The sequence below is a fragment of the Elaeis guineensis genome, chromosome 2 (assembly GCF_000442705.2).
Source record: "Elaeis guineensis isolate ETL-2024a chromosome 2, EG11, whole genome shotgun sequence".
In the NCBI taxonomy this organism is placed as follows: Eukaryota; Viridiplantae; Streptophyta; class Magnoliopsida; order Arecales; family Arecaceae; genus Elaeis; species Elaeis guineensis.
In genome coordinates, this window is record NC_025994.2 from 86,514,939 (window position 1) to 86,531,960 (window position 17,022).

A 17,022-nucleotide genomic window follows, 5' to 3' on the forward strand; every position below is an offset into this window, starting at 1 on the left:
TGACTTTTCGTAGTGGAAAGAATGAGACGGTGATACTATGCAACTCTCCAGACTCCGTGCGCATTTTGTTTGAGGGAAACATCTCAACCGACTCAATTATTCGATGTGTCGGTCAGAGAAACTGCAAAAATTTACTCTACGCCTCGATCCTCTCTCTTCATTTATCGGTGGTACCGGTAAACTTCAATCCTCCCATTAAAAAAAGTAGTGAAAGTTGGGCTCGGACCGTAGTTAAGTAAATAACTGATTTTATATGCAAAAACTTCTAACATGCATTTTATTTTAATAGAATTAAAGTAAAAACATCAAATTATTTTTTATCAGATGATTGGCGGTATCTCTTTACCATAGCATAAATTTCTTTTCATGTTTTCTCGGTTGGATCCCTAATCACTTTCCAGCGCATATTTAATGCCTGCAGATCAATTTTTTCGTTTGAAAATTTTGAATGACAAAATATTTTTATTTTTTTAAAAAAAATTTGACATCCGTGCATATTATAGACGTAGGATCTCATAATATAAACATAGAATATCATAATTTTTTTAAAAAATAAAAATATTTTTATCATATAAAATTTTTAAATAAAAAAATTGATCAATAGGTATTAAATGTACGTTGAAAAATGATTATTATATGAACCAATCAAGATGATGTATTTCATATCAAATTTTTTACACCATCTGTGCTGTATACGGAACTTCATCTAAAAAAATTGATAGAAAGATCGGTCGGGAAATGTCCACAAGTAGATCCAGTATTACCGATTGTATCTGATGCTATCTAATCATCAATTTTTTACAAGCATACAGAGTCTCAAAAAAATAATAATAATAGTTACGATCTCTCACACTCACGTTGTAAAAGATGAATTCTATCTTTATCTATAAAAAATCAAAAAATCATCTGATAACAATAATTGAGTCCCTCTCGAGGTGAACATTGAAGTCCATGATGTACATTCCATGCGATTGCCACCTATGGTATCACTTATGTTTCTTCCTTGCACGTTCCCACACCACGGCATGTGACCTGATAAATATTCACATCATGAGACTATCATCACAGTCACCGTAACATTAATATTTGTCATTATTTTGTACCATCCTTGTCACCACAACCGACCTCCTTTATCTGATGGTGCGGCACTAGAGTCAAAAATCAAAATCAAGTAGTTGACACGTCCAACTTTCCAAAATGACCAAACCACCCTCCCACAGGAGCCCGGTCCCCAGCGAATCAAAAGTGTCGGTCGCCTCCGCCCCGGGTCACTCCACCCCCTCGAACTCACCCAACTCATCACAAAATTCCGGAAACACCAAAAAAAAAAAAAAAAAAAGAAGAAGAAGAAGAAAGGCCTCACATCTCTCCACACCCCAAACCCACTCCACATGGTCCCACGACTTCGTGTAGAGGGTTTAAAACTGGGTGCCGCCAAAAGAGCGCCACGTAGCTTTAGAACAAGCCAAAAAGAATAAAAAAAGGGCCCCCAGCGGTTCACCCATCCGACGCGGAGCCGCCAAATAGTCTTCGCTTCTTTCTTTCTTTCCTCCTCGCCACGCCCATCGTCCCTCGGAGACCCCGTCAAGGACGCAAGACGGTAAAATTTCCGGGTTTTCTTTCCTTCGGTTGATCAAATTCTAGAGAGCTTTTGTTTGTTTGTTCTGACGGAAAAGAACAAGGGATGGTCTACTCTTTCTTCCGTTAAAAAGAAAGGCGCACTCCCCCCGCTTGGTATAACGTCCCTTTCCAGCTCGGCTCTTCTCGGGCGTTACAAAGTAGTGGCTTTTGGTAGAGCTATCGCTTCCTCCGTCTCTATCTCTCTCGGAGAGCTGAGGGCGAGTCTCCTCCGCTGCGGCCTCGGTGCGGGGGTGAATCTGGAGGCGCCGGCGGGGAATCTGGTGGAGAATTGGAGCAAGTCGGGCTCAAAGGTGAGTCCTTTCTCGGATTTCTCGAAGGAATTGGCTGAATCGAAGCTCATTTGCTAATATATCGTTTCTATTTATGGGAGATTTTGTGGAATGATGAAATATGGCAGAAAAGGGGAAATTCTGGTATTTGTTAATGGTTTTATATGGTAATTAATTTGATGTGAGGGAATGCATCTGGTTTTTGGTAGGAGGAGAGCTTTGAATCCGAGACGATGTGGTGCATCGGCTGCTGATTGGCTGAGGTAGGTCCGTACAAGCTCTTCTTCGCTTTGGTCTCGTGAGAAGAAGCCTGAGCTCCTAAGCAATAGCCATGGAGGCAGAGGGAGAACCGGGGGTCAGTATCAACCTTTCCTTTATTCTGTTGACAAAAACTAATTACGTTTCCTGGAAATTTCAATTCAATGCAATGTAAATTTCCAAAATTTCTATCTTGCCTGTGGTTTTCTCTCTATAAGTTCTCCTGCTGATGGCGTACACAATTGTTACTTCCTTACCCTTTAGACTGAATTATGGTTTCTTGTTTGCTGTATCTGTGAAGAAATCTTTGAAGCATCAGGGCAGTCAGGTCTGCCAGATCTGCGGTGATGGTGTCGGCACGACCGTGGATGGAGATCTTTTTGTTGCGTGTGATGTATGCCGGTTTCCTGTTTGCCGGCCATGCTATGAGTATGAGCGGAAGGATGGGACTCAGTGCTGCCCCCAGTGCAAAACCAAGTACAAGAGGCACAAAGGTTTGGATTTCAGCTTGATATATTGCTTATTTTCGTAGTTGTGGTCTTACTTACCTTCAAAATTTGATCTTTAATAATGTGTGCTCTTTATCCTGACTGAATTTTAGGGAGTCCTGCAATTCGTGGGGAGGAAGGAGATGATGGGGATACTGATGATGTTGGTAGTGACTTCAATTACCCATATGGAAACCAGGATCAGAACCAGAAGATTGCTGACAGAATGCTGAGCTGGCGCATGAACTATGGTCAGAGGGAGAATGTTGGGCCTCCGAAGTTTGATAGTGGGGAGATTCCTCGGGGCCACATCCCTTTCCTCTCTCATAGCCAGCCGGTGTGTCCTTTTACGCTCTAGTGATTCATTCTTTGGCAGTCAAGTTGAGTGATGGAGTAGAGCAATTTTACAACTGTTATTGATATGATCATTTTTTATTTGACTTCCTGCAGGTGTCAGGTGAATTGTCAGGAGCATCTCCTCCTTATCATGTCATGTCTCCTGAAGTGGGTGGCGGTGGAAAGCGTGTGCATCCATTTCCATATGATGTGAATCATTCATGTAAAGAAATTTCTCCTTATGATATCTTATGTTCAGCATTTAGTGTATCTGGATGATTGTGTGTGTTATTCACTGATGATTCTGATAACTAGAACTCTGCCTGTCTTCTTCTTTGATCAGCTAATCCATCAAGGGAGTTCTCTGGCAGTTTCGGAAATGTTGCCTGGAAAGAGAGGGTTGAAGGGTGGAAGATGAAGCAAGACAAAAATACAGTTCCCATGACCAATGGCACCAGTCATGCCCCTTCTGAAGGCAGAGGAATCACGGATATTGATGCATCTACAGAGTATAATATGGAAGATGCCCTATTGTGAGTTTCTCTCTGCTGAAGAAAATCTTACTTAAATCATTAATTTATACTGTTTGATCATGGTCCGGCTCATAATTTCTTAATTAAAAATTTTAACATTACTGATTGTTATTCCAGATATTTCTCACATGATTTTGTCTTGAATCTCTGATATTATTGTGAATTTGTTGAGCACTTCAATTCCGTGCCCATGGAAGTTATTATTTCTTGCCATTTCTGAGTTCGTGTCCGGTATTCGGTCCATATATCTTTTTGATTACATCCATGCCCCCACATTATTATGCATGGGATACTAAAAGAAGGTGATAAGCCTAACTCATCAATACATGTGTTCATCTGGTGCTGTTGCTAAGTTTCTTTTTGTTTAATTGTACATCTTTTTTTGGCAATTTATATACATTTAAATAGCCAAGTATTTGCGTACAGTCTTTCTTACAGGACAAACACATCTGAGGGAAATGATTTAGTTAGATCTTTCAGTGCAATATGTCATCTCTAATGCATTGTTGAATATAAAGTAGTTTGCAATGATTTTAACAACTGTCTTTGGTAGTTCTTTTTTCACTTGAAGATGTGATTGAAATTCTTGAACTTCTTGTTCTATACACTTATTGGGGATTTGATGTAATTAACGTTACTCTGATATTAGAATCCATGTGTCAGTTGTAAACTAAAAGCAACAAAAAGGAAAAAAAAAATATTATATGCGTGCACCATACACTCAATAGAGTAGGTGATTGCTTATGTTTCTTAGGTTTTGCCCACATTTCTAGGTAGGTGCCCAAAACCTAGGTGATGTCCACTTCGTGGTCCTCCAGATGGTGTCTAGGAATTTTAGGGCTTGTTTGTCACTCAGCCATCTATGCAACTGCTTGTAATAACACTATGGTGCCAAACTGCTGGCAGATGACTAAGAATGACTTATGTATACTTATGTTAAGTTCGTCTTAATGTTCTTAAGATTCTTGCATGTAATGGGCATAGCAATAACATGAATACTGGCAATAGAAGCTGTCTAAAACTTCTGTAGTTTATGAAAGAAAGGTAGCTTTCTTATTATTGTCCTAATACACTAAGGTTAGCTGCTTCTACTAGGAAGTATATACGAGCTTTATTTGAGTCTCAATATCTTCTGGTTGCTTTAAAATCTTTTATATTAGCATGGCTAGTATCTAACATCCTTAATTGGGTGCCTTTAGTTTCCAGGGAAACAATGCTGTTTTACAATCCGCTTCTTCGCTTACTGAAATTGCATTCCTATAAATTCTTCATGGTTTCATTCACCATGGATGACTCATGACTGTTTTTCTGAGCTATTTTGTTTGAAATGCAGGAATGATGAAACTCGCCAGCCTCTCTCTAGGAAAGTGTCTATTCCATCATCTAGGATAAATCCATACAGGATGGTCATCGTCTTGCGGCTTGTTATATTGTGCATTTTCTTACATTATCGTATCACAAATCCCGTGCGCAATGCATATGCTTTGTGGTTATTGTCTGTGATATGTGAAATCTGGTTTGCCATGTCATGGATATTAGATCAGTTCCCAAAATGGTTTCCAGTGAACCGTGAGACATATCTTGATAGACTGGTTTTGAGGTGATTTCTTTTTTAGCTATTATAGTAATGATGACCAAGTTTGCAGCACCAAGTCCAGGGTGTTCCTTACTCCATTGTACTTATTCAATGTTCACTTAAAAATAACAGGTTTGACCAAGAAGGTGAACCATCTCAGCTGGCTGCTGTTGACATTTTTGTTAGTACCGTTGACCCTATGAAAGAGCCACCGCTTGTCACTGCCAATACCGTTTTATCTATTCTAGCTGTGGATTACCCTGTTGATAAGGTCTCTTGCTATGTCTCTGATGATGGAGCTGCCATGCTGACATTTGAGGCCATGTCTGAGACCTCAGAATTTGCAAGAAAATGGGTTCCTTTCTGCAAGAAATATAGCATCGAACCCCGAGCTCCAGAATGGTACTTTGCTCAGAAAATTGATTACTTGAAAGATAAAGTTCATCCCTCATTTGTTAAAGATCGCAGAGCTATGAAGGTACACACTAGCATTCTTATCAACTTGTGGTTATCTGTTTTTATTATGTGTCTGTATTAACACCAATTTGTATGATTCAGAGGGAGTATGAAGAGTTTAAGGTTCGCATCAATGGCCTTGTAGCAAAGGCACAAAAAGTTCCTCCAGAGGGATGGATCATGCAAGATGGTACACCTTGGCCCGGAAATAATACCAGAGATCATCCTGGAATGATACAGGTCCATGCATTACTATTGTGAGCTTAATAGATTCAATAATAACCAATAAAGACTGTAATATGTGTTTGTTCTAGTAAAATGGTCATGTTGAAATGTCCATATTGACTACCAGAACCATAATGAGAATCAAAAGTAATCTCCAGCTTATGGTTACCCACACATGCTTGCTTCACATATCTTAAATTAGCAAAAACCTCCAGCACTTCTATCTTTTTCTCTGCATGTTCTTGGTTTGCTTGCTAACTGCTAATAGAGAATGAGGACTTCTTTCTTTAGGTTACTTCCATAAAGCCAATAAAATTGGCTCAATTTACTTTCCAATGTTCTGCAGGTTTTCTTAGGCCAAAGTGGTGGGCTTGACAGTGAGGGCAATGAGCTTCCTCGATTAGTCTATGTGTCCCGTGAGAAACGTCCTGGTTTCCAACATCACAAGAAAGCTGGTGCAATGAATGCTCTAGTAAGCAGTTGACCATGCAATCTTCGAAGTTAATTGCATTTTGATGTTCTGCCTTTGTTAATAAATGTAATATTCCTTCTACAGGTACGTGTCTCAGCAGTCCTTACCAATGGACCATTTTTGTTGAATCTTGACTGTGACCATTACATAAACAACAGTAAGGCATTGAGAGAAGCAATGTGCTTTCTTATGGATCCAAACCTTGGGAAGCATGTTTGCTATGTACAATTTCCACAGAGGTTTGATGGTATTGATAAGAATGATCGTTATGCCAACCGGAATACTGTATTTTTTGATGTAAGTGTAGCGTTTCTTTGTTCAAGCTACTTCATTTTGTTCAAAATTCATTTATATTTTTTCAATGTTGTAAATATTGTGATTGTCAAGTCTCGTTAGTCTATCAGCCTTTTGTTCCTCTAATAAGGGCCTTGGTGTAATGGTAAGGTTACTCCTTTGTAACCTAGGTGTCACAAGTTTGAAACATAGAAACAACCTTCCACATACGGGAGGTAAGACTGTATACTTATGACCCTCCCGAGAACCTGTGGTGCCAAGAGCCTCGTGCGCTAAGATGCCCTTTTTAGGGCAAGGCTGGGTGCAATGATATAGTTGCTCTATTGTAACATGATTGTCGTGGGTCCAAAACATGTAAACAGCCTCTCTGCATGATGGGGTAAGGCTGCATACATCTAATCCTCCATAGAGCCCTACGATGGCCCTGTGCAATATGGGACCCTTTATATTCTTAATGGTCGAGTTTATGCATACCTGGCAATCAAAGATACTTTACAAGCTTGGTATATGGTGACCAGCTTCTACTTGGCCTAAAATTCACAAGTTAATATACTAGCTTGTCACTGATATTCTTTTATTAGATAGATTGGTAATCATCTACTACTTCTAGACCCTCTGATGATGTTTTATTTTCTTCCTTTTCATTCTAGATTAATTTAAGAGGTCTCGATGGCATTCAAGGCCCTGTTTATGTGGGTACAGGATGCGTCTTCAATAGAACAGCTTTATATGGTTATGAACCTCCTATTAAGAACCAACATAAGAAAGCTGGTTTCCTTTCTTTATGCTGTGGGGGTTCGAGGAAGAAGAATTCAACATCAAGAAAGAAGGGTTCGGACAAGAAGAAATCAAGCAAACATGTTGACAATTCTGTACCAGTATTTAATCTGGAAGATATAGAGGAGGGACTTGAAGGTATGTCTAATTTATCACATTTCTTGTTCACTGTCTTATCAGCTATGTTATGCCAAGTAACACCACCATAATTCAGATTTTACGTGCATAAAATTATCTAATAATTTTGGCCAATATTATAAGTATTTTTGCACTTCCATTTAATTCTTGTAAAACATATGGAATTACTTATGATGGGAGAAGGAATTAAATTGTTCGCATGAACAGGTTAGGTGATGTGATTAAGATGCCAACTTAATGGAAAGACACAGTTTGCTTACATCTTCTGCTGATCACTTAATGATTTAATTTTATTCATATCTAAGATTTATCGTGTTGATTTTTCCACTGGAAAGGGTAATTTTTCTTCTTCTAATATTGAAGGAAGAACACAGCAGATTTATAATTTCTGGTTCTTCTTATATTCGTTGTTATTTATTCTGTTCAGTGGCTTTACAAACCTTGCCATCTTTACAAATGTCTGGACTTCACTACCTAAGTCCCATTTCAATGTAGTCTTCTGTATTTCTGTATAGTTTAGTTAGTGACTTTAGTTTGTATTTTGCTCTTTTCAACCTAGTGAGGTGAGATCTTATTGTCTTTCTGTTTCTTGTCTTGGAAAATTTAGGTATTGAATTTGATGATGAGAAATCACTCCTCATGTCACAAATGAGCTTGGAGAAAAGATTTGGTCAATCAAATGTCTTTGTTGCTTCTACACTGATGGAACATGGTGGAGTTCCTCAGTCAGCAACTCCTGAATCTCTGCTAAAAGAAGCTATTCATGTAATTAGCTGTGGTTATGAGGATAAGACAGAGTGGGGAAGTGAGGTATCAAAGCAGCTACTCAAACCTTTTTTATTGGCTTCTCTTTGATAGCCTGTCTTCCTAAAATAAAACTATATTTTCTAGCATCGATCTGTATAGTTGAAACAACTTTATATAGTGACATTGTGCTCTTAGATTTATATTATATCTGGATTCCAGAAAGAAGCTTCTTTATAATCCTTTATTGCTGACCTGAATACTTGCTTCTTGTTGTTGACAACCTCCTCATTACATTAATGTGAAGAAACCTTCTTGTTAATCAATTGTTTTTAGAGTTTTAGATTTTTAATAACTACAGTTGAAAAGCTATTTATTACATTCATTTGGATAAATCTTCTCCTTGATTGATTTGTTTGCATAGATCAAAATTCTTAGTAACCATGTTTCTCAAATTAAAAGAAAAGGGCAACTATTTAGGCTGTCAAGGCTTCCAGGAACTGGCTAGCCAACTAATGATTATTAGTTTTGGCAGCCCCAATTACTAAACAGATGGCAAATATACTTAATAACCTATGGGAGATATTCTATCTATACCTCAAGTCACTAGAAAGTTGTATATTATTTGTAAAAATTGGTGAAATTAGAATCTGTAAAAATTTGTTCCCAAGCATAGTTCTGTAACAAACAAGTTTAAGAAACCAGTGTCCAAGATTGTTTGACAAAAAGAAGTTATCATTCATATGCTAACACATAAACATGAACCTAAACAGGTAGATGCCCAAGTCCAAGAAGAAACAATGATTCATGACATGTTATATGCGATGTGGCCAATGAATGAGTAGCATAGCTGATATAAGCAATTATGCCAATTTAATGACATCGTAGATTAAATATCCCCTTTTCAGTTTGTTGAGGATTTCTCTGTTGCCAGTGTATGTCTTCTGCATTTTGTGTTTTAATTGCAAGTAGTGCCCCTTACCGTCTGTCTATTCTCTTGTAATGTCTCACCCTTTTCAAAGCAGCGAAAATGGCTGGCATAAATAAAATGCTACAGAGATTGGAAATAGGTGTGAGGAGAAACTGGATGAACACCAGAAACATGATATGATCCAGTTAACCTTACCATGTTTTTTTTTTCACTACATTTTGGTTGCAGAAACCTACAATTTTTTTCTCCATATGTAATCAACTGGTTGGATTCTCAATATGCCTGTACTGTTATGACCGTATCTTTGCATAGTCATACTCATTCACTTCCTTTCAAGCTTGAGGTGTGCTCCTCTTTTCTCATTTCTAAAGATGAATCTCCACTGAATATTCAAAAGATGACCATCCACTGAAAAGTAGGTGGAGGTGGATGGGCATAGATGAGTCTAGTTCTTAGACCACTCTTTTTCTTCTTTAAGCCAGCATTGCAGTATTATAGGCTAAGTCGTCAAATCTATTTCCTAGTATATTGGTTTCTAACGGTAGTCCAATTATTAATGCAGATAGGATGGATCTATGGTTCTGTTACAGAAGATATTCTTACTGGTTTCAAGATGCATGCTCGAGGTTGGCGCTCGATCTACTGCATGCCTAAGAGGCCTGCCTTCAAAGGATCAGCTCCCATTAACCTTTCAGATCGTCTGAACCAAGTGCTTCGTTGGGCTCTGGGATCTGTTGAAATTCTTTTCAGCAGGCATTGCCCTATATGGTATGGCTACGGAGGACGATTGAAATTTCTGGAGAGATTTGCATACATCAACACCACAATCTACCCACTTACTTCAATTCCTCTTCTTCTATACTGTACGTTGCCTGCTGTCTGTCTACTCACTGGAAAGTTCATCATCCCTCAGGTATTCACATTCTCTGTTGGATTGTGTTCGTTTTGTTTTATCACACCACAGTTGCTTTTCCTTTGGCTAGAATGTTTTGTAAGCCAATTTCATATCAGAGTCTCTCATGCAGTTTATCAACATGATATGAAAGTGGATCATAAGAATTGTCGTCTGGAAAAAAAAAAAAAAAAAAGAGTAATTTGAGAAACTGGAATATCTTGCAAACCTTCAGACCAGGGACCCTTTTGAAATGAAGCTGTACTTAGGTGATTATACACTACTGAATGATGATCGCTGGTGATTTTTGAATGCAGATCAGCAACTTTGCAAGTATTTGGTTCATCTCTCTCTTCCTTTCCATCTTTGCCACCGGCATACTAGAAATGCGGTGGAGTGGTGTCGGAATTGATGAATGGTGGAGGAATGAACAGTTCTGGGTCATTGGAGGTGTCTCCTCCCATCTCTTTGCTGTGTTCCAAGGCCTTCTTAAAGTGCTTGCAGGTATCGATACCAACTTCACGGTTACCTCCAAGGCATCGGATGAAGAAGGTGACTTTGCTGAGCTCTACATGTTCAAATGGACCACACTTCTGATACCACCAACAACTCTGCTCATTATTAATCTGGTGGGTGTGGTTGCTGGGATCTCTTACGCAATCAACAGTGGCTACCAGTCTTGGGGTCCGCTCTTTGGGAAGCTCTTCTTTGCCTTCTGGGTTATTGTCCATCTCTACCCCTTCCTCAAGGGTCTCATGGGAAAGCAGAACCGAACTCCTACAATTGTCGTGGTCTGGTCCATTCTTCTGGCTTCAATCTTTTCCTTGCTCTGGGTTCGTGTTGATCCATTCACCACAAGAGTGACAGGCCCAGATGTCCAGCAATGTGGGATCAACTGCTAGAATAATGAAGGTTTCGATGAACAAGGGTGCATGAAGATGTATTGTGTGCTTATCAACTGATAGCGAGTGTCAAGTGTTTGTAAATAGAAAGGTTCGAATGTTGGCTATTCTGTAAGTTAAGATCATTATGTTTATTAGAACACTTACGTCGATAATGTTGCATCACATGGAAAAGGAACTATTTGAACTTTTTGAGAACTGTTTGGGAAGTGTGTATGTAGCATCGCTGTTGCATCCGGTGTTGGAGAATTTTCAATAATGTTTGGTTCCGGAATAACAAAAATGGGAATAGTAAAAGTGCCGCTTATAACTTGTGGTTCTATTTGATGTGTTGCATCAACTTTTGTTTGGTTCCACTTTTAGCTTTTCATATTTAAGGAAAACAAAAAGTTTATGTCAAATTTGTCTTTGCCAAGCCAAGTAATAATTAACGAAAGTTAGACTTGTTCGTTGGCCGGGCAGAGCTTGTCCAAAAGTTCACATACTTTTCTTAGGTCCAGGCCCAGTCTCGTCCTTGGGCCTAGCTTTTAGGTGCAAGATCGGGACAGACCTCGGATTACATAACCATTTTTATTTTTTTAACAAAATATTAAAAATATTTAAAAAATTGAAAAATCACTAAATATGAATAATTAAATATAACTAATATTCTATACCATATTATTATCTCGTTTAGTTTATATATCAACAATAATTGTGTGCAAACATATCAGATATAAATAAATATCCGAAGAGAAAAATGGTGATGGGCTTAGGCTGGGCTTTAACCCATGAGCTCGAGCCTGATTTGTTGATTAAATAGAGTAATTCTTTGTGCACCGCAGACGGTGTAGAAAATTCGATGTGGAGTACATCGTCTTATCCGATGGTCCACATAGTCATCATTTTTCAATGCGTATTTAATGCTTTGCAAGTCGGCTTTTGTACGATAAAAATATTCCTGTCTCGGACGTCATATTTTGGCCTCGGATATCATAATATCATCTCGGATGTTATAATTTTTTTTCAAAGAACTAAAGTATTTTCATCGTTTAAAATTTTTTATAATAAAAATATTCCTACTTATTGTAAAAAAATTATGACATCCAAGATTTTGCCTCGGATGTTATAATATCACCTCAGACGTCATAATATGATAAGGATATTTTTGTCCAATCATTTTTCAATGTGCATTTAATATCCGTAGGTCAATTTTTTCATCTAAAATTTTGAATGATGAAAATATTCTTATGCTATGAAAAAATTATGACATCTGACGTAAATATTATGATATCCTGCAGGTCGGATATCGTAATTTCTGACAAAAGATGAAGATATTTTTATCATATAAAATTTTTAAATAAAAAAATTGTTCTATAAATATTAAATGTATGTTGAAAAATAAAGATTATATAGACTAATCGAATGAGATGATGCACTCAACGTCAGATTTTCTACACTGCCCCGTCGTGCAGAAAGAATTTTTTTTATTAAATAGGCCTATTTTGCATGCTGGACTTAGGCTGAGCTTTGGTCCGAGCCTGTCCAAAAAGCTCCAGGCTCGAATGAGCTAGATGGCTCATGAACAGGTCTACTAAGAGTTTTTGCTTGCAATAGTTGTGCTTGTCACATAAGTTCGATCCATATATCTATTCCTTCGTTATATCTCAGCTATTTAGCAGGTATAAGATTTATTCTAAGCTTTATATGTGTAAATTAAATGTGACCTACTTGGTTAATCAGTATCTTTCAATCTAAATTGAAAAACGGTGCAGTCCAGTCCTGGTAGCTTCTTGTCGACAAGATCATCCATCTTTGTTTGCTGCACAACTGGGGTCTCTCATTAAAACCCTCAAGGATTGCACCGAACAAAGATTTTCCAAAATATTGGTGCAGGTGCAAAATTATTCTTCTAATAATTGAAGATTTTGATTGTACCAAAAAAGCAAAATTGAAGATTTTGAAATCAAGGTTGCATTGTTCCTGGCATGCATGCATCATCAGCACTATGGTGGCTTAGCTAACTGGCTTACTGTATTAAAAGGACTAGGTATAAAAACAGCCGATTTGTTCTATAATATTTTAATCTACTGTGGCATTTGCATCAAAAATCAAAGGCCATGCACAATTTGATGCTGTTAAAGTAGGGCTATGGTGGCTTCCCTCCCCTCAGGGTTCGTTGGTCCTTTGTTCTTAGGTGAGTACCATATTGGTTTGATTACAACTTGGTTTGGTTCTTCAAACCAACGTGAAGTCATGATAGGTGGGACGATTAAACCGATGCTGCCCTGAAATTTTTTGACATCTTTAAGGTTAAAGATAGACCAAAGATGCTCTGCGCCTTGCCACGCCTTATTTTTTTCGAAATTTCAGTGGCTTCTTTTAGCATTAAATAAAACCTTGTACATAGTCTGGAAATTGATCCCATGGATTTATGTAATTTTGTTGATATCAATCCTTTCATGGATAGTTCATCCTTTAGTCTATTTGTGACAACCTAGTAATGAATGAGAACGCCAACGTATCTTTAAACTACAAAAGGTGAAAGAATGCAATTTTTTGTTTTATAATGGCCATCTAGCCACTTGAAGGATAAATGTTAACTCCAATCTAACTGCTTAATTTTTGTACCTTCTTCTGAGAGCGGCTCCATGTATTCCAATATAATCAGCTAACCTTCAAAGAAACTTGAAGTATCAAATTGAAGAATTTGAGGCATGATGTCCGAACTAAATGTTTGTATTTGCATCATAGATTTCAATTTGTTGGTACATGTTTATCCTGGTAACAATTATCCAGTGGTTTTTGATTCGCTTATAGATGCAGATGTATTAGAACGTAGTAATGTAAGCTATATGGGGCTTTATGTTTTCATACAACCCCCAAAAGAAAGAGGTAATATTGCCTAATAAGATCTCATGAAATTGTCTCGAGAAAAAGGAAGAAAAATACTCAATTAACTACTATGGTATCCCCGGTGGGATTAATCTTATCACGATTCTATAGCCTTCAATCATATCATACAAATGCTTGCATGCCATTGCTCATTCTGTTGACGCATAATGGTGGTAGCAAAAGAAAATGTAAAATTGAGGAAGAGCAACAGCCACATTTATACATTCTCCTTGCAGAAGTGGTTTCTAAGAAAATAATATAGTGGAATATTAAAGTTGGTAGCCTATGGTGATAGAATATGTCCCCTATAGATGCGTAGAAGTGATTTCTAAGAACATAATATAGTGGAAAAAGATAAGGGTGTTTAGTTAGCCATTAAAAAAATATATTTTTTTTATTTTTTAATTTTTAAAAAATAAAAATCTAAAAACAGGTAACATCATGAAAAATAAAAATTAAAAATTAAAATAATTAAAATAATTACTTTATATGCGAAACAAAAATTCTTTACTTTCTAAAATTTATTTATTTTTTTTTTTTTACTTCCATATATATCTAAAACGTCAAACCAAAAAGTAAAGAGTCCGAATCCTTTTCTCTCGTCGAGCTCTTCACCTCCCCCATCCCTTTCTCCCTCCCTTTTTAAACCCTTTTTTCTCATCGAGCTCTTCACCCGCCGTCTTCAAATATTGCTTTTTGCTTTATAGCAACGTAATTACCAGACATACTTTTTATTTTTTTTATTTTTACTCAATAGTAAAAATAAAAAAAATAAAAAATATATTTTAAAAATTAAAAATCAAAAAGTGTAACCAAACGCATCCTAAGGATGCATTTGATTAGCCATTAAAAAAATATTTTTTTATTTTTTGATTTTAAAAATAAAAATCAAAAAGTAATGTTCTGTAATATCATGAAAAGCAAAAAGTAAAAATTAAAAAAATCAAAATAATTGCTTTATATATAAAGTAAATTTTTTTTACTTTTCAAAATTTATTTTTTTACTTTTTTTGCTTCTCCACATCTAAAATGTCAAATCAAAAAGTAAAGAACCCGAATCCTTCTCTCCCGTCGAGCTCTTCACCTCCTCATCCCCTTCTCCTTCCCTTCCTGAACTTTTCTGTCTCGTCGAGCTCTTCACCTGCTGTCTCTAAATATTATTTTTTACTTTATAGCAATATAGTTATCAAATATATTTTTTATTTTTATTTAGTAGTAAAAATTAAAAAATAAAAAATATTTTTTAAAAATTAAAAATTAAAAAGTATAACCAAACGGTTCCTTGGAGCCCATGACGACGTGTATGTTCTCTCATGGATGTGTAAGTGGATGGTAACATGGGTTGTGGTTATTTATAGTAATAAATTTCTTTTTTTTTTTTTTCCAGCACACCGGTTGCTGGCTGTAAGAACTAACGTACGCATAAATAAAAATGCTTCTTTCATGAAAGTTGATAAACTAAGTCATAACATCAAAATACAAGTTGATAAACTAAGTCATAACATCAAAATACACGCCCACCGTGGAGCTCAAACCCACGACCACAAGGTTAAGAGCTGGACATAATCAATTCCGCCCCAATATTTTTAACTTAAATTATCCAACCTATACCACCGACCGAAGGTTTTTTGTATTCGTGCATAGACATAATTCCAGCACTTTGGGGGTGTGGGTGTCGGGATCACGGAAGGAAAATTTTGACCACTTGATTTGCCACTCCGCATATGTAGGATACTTGGGATGCAGAGAACACCCATTTCCATTGCCTTACATCCATCAATAATAGGGTTGCATGTTTTACTAAATGACGATTTTTACAAAAATCCTGTAAAAAATAGTAGAAGATTCTCCTTCCAACCATATTTACGATGGCTAAAATCAAACTATGATGCATTTGACACCATTCCTAGCAGTTACAAGTGTGACAAATGATACAAAGTTAAAAGGATAATATCCTACCAACAACCCGTAAGAGTCGGCTATCATGATCTCTGATCATATACGTACCAGTTTGCTCTTTTTGCACAACTACATCAAAATTGCACCTTGTTGTTTACCAATTTGCACAAGATAGTAGTTATCCAAGTTAATGGATAAAATTATCCTCCTTTCAAAAAGTACCTGCACAACAACAATGCATGATTTGTTTACCCAAAAAAAAGCAATACATGATTTTTTTAATAGTAACATAATGTGGTATATGGCCAATTCATACAAACTATAAGTTTTCTTAACTTATATAACAATATATACTTTTTTTTGATAAGAATTGTATAATATATAATAATATTTTTTGATAGAAGTTTTTTTTTTTTGATAGAAGAAGTGGATTGAGAGGTTGACCGGTGTAGGACGTGACCATAAAGATCCTCAACGAACATCGGAGAAATTAATTCTCTCATTTAATCGAGTCTCGCGAGCTCGAGCTGTGGATGTGGAAGATGAAATTAACGGCGCACGACCAACTATCCTACCACATGCATGATAAATATGAAGTGTTTGCATTACAAAACTTATGCCCAGTGCTTCTGGAAAAAAAAAAAAGATAACCCATAAGTTGGCAATAAAAATAGAAGTGAACAAAAAGTTACAACATAACATGAACGGAGCGCACACACCGCTAAGTAAAAACTATACACAACAACCACGCTATAAACTATACATGCCATACATACTACTAAGTAAAAGCTGTTGATGAAAATTAGTTCTAGGATATGTAATGGGTCTGATTAAAATGCTTAGCCACCCAACTTGTTGATTGATTATCAAATTCTGTGATTTTAAGACTTTTCGGCAGGAACCATAACCGGCAACACCTAAAGATAAGGTCCTCCTATAAAGATGAATGAAAATGGAACAGCATATACGCAATTATTCTCCTCTACTGAGTTTTTTAATTTGGTATAACTCCTGCAATACAGCAAATAAAGCATGTGGAGTTGAATTCTTTTTTTCACATCTACAAGGTTAATAGCATTTCTTTTTGTGTTTCCATCCACACCATCAATTTCCTTGGCGCATCCATCAACGGTCGCGGTCGCTCAGCAATATCAGACGGTCCTGCATAACGTTATCGGGTGTTTTTCAGACAGGCACACCGGAAACGTAACACCCACCCACATCATGACACCACCACGCCTCCCATTTAAACGACCCGAGCCGACCCCACTTTCTATTTAATCCAACGGGTCCTTAACGACGATTTCTTCCCATGTC

At 37.0% G+C, this 17,022-nt stretch overlaps 1 protein-coding gene across 1 annotated transcript; it reads left to right on the forward strand.

Moving 5' to 3' along the window:
* The first annotated feature begins 1,792 nt into the window (after positions 1 to 1,792).
* On the forward strand, positions 1,793 to 11,121 carry LOC105056610 (probable cellulose synthase A catalytic subunit 8 [UDP-forming]). The gene is given in 17 exon segments (XM_010938870.4): positions 1,793 to 1,931; positions 2,120 to 2,265; positions 2,470 to 2,662; positions 2,770 to 2,993; positions 3,107 to 3,215; positions 3,336 to 3,525; positions 4,859 to 5,034; positions 5,037 to 5,095; positions 5,097 to 5,125; positions 5,234 to 5,579; positions 5,660 to 5,797; positions 6,129 to 6,254; positions 6,339 to 6,551; positions 7,199 to 7,463; positions 8,071 to 8,273; positions 9,701 to 10,051; positions 10,348 to 11,121. Coding segments are annotated over 16 exon segments (3,231 nt in total). The 5' UTR covers positions 1,793 to 1,931; positions 2,120 to 2,241; the 3' UTR covers positions 10,933 to 11,121.
* The last annotated feature ends 5,901 nt before the right edge of the window (positions 11,122 to 17,022 follow it).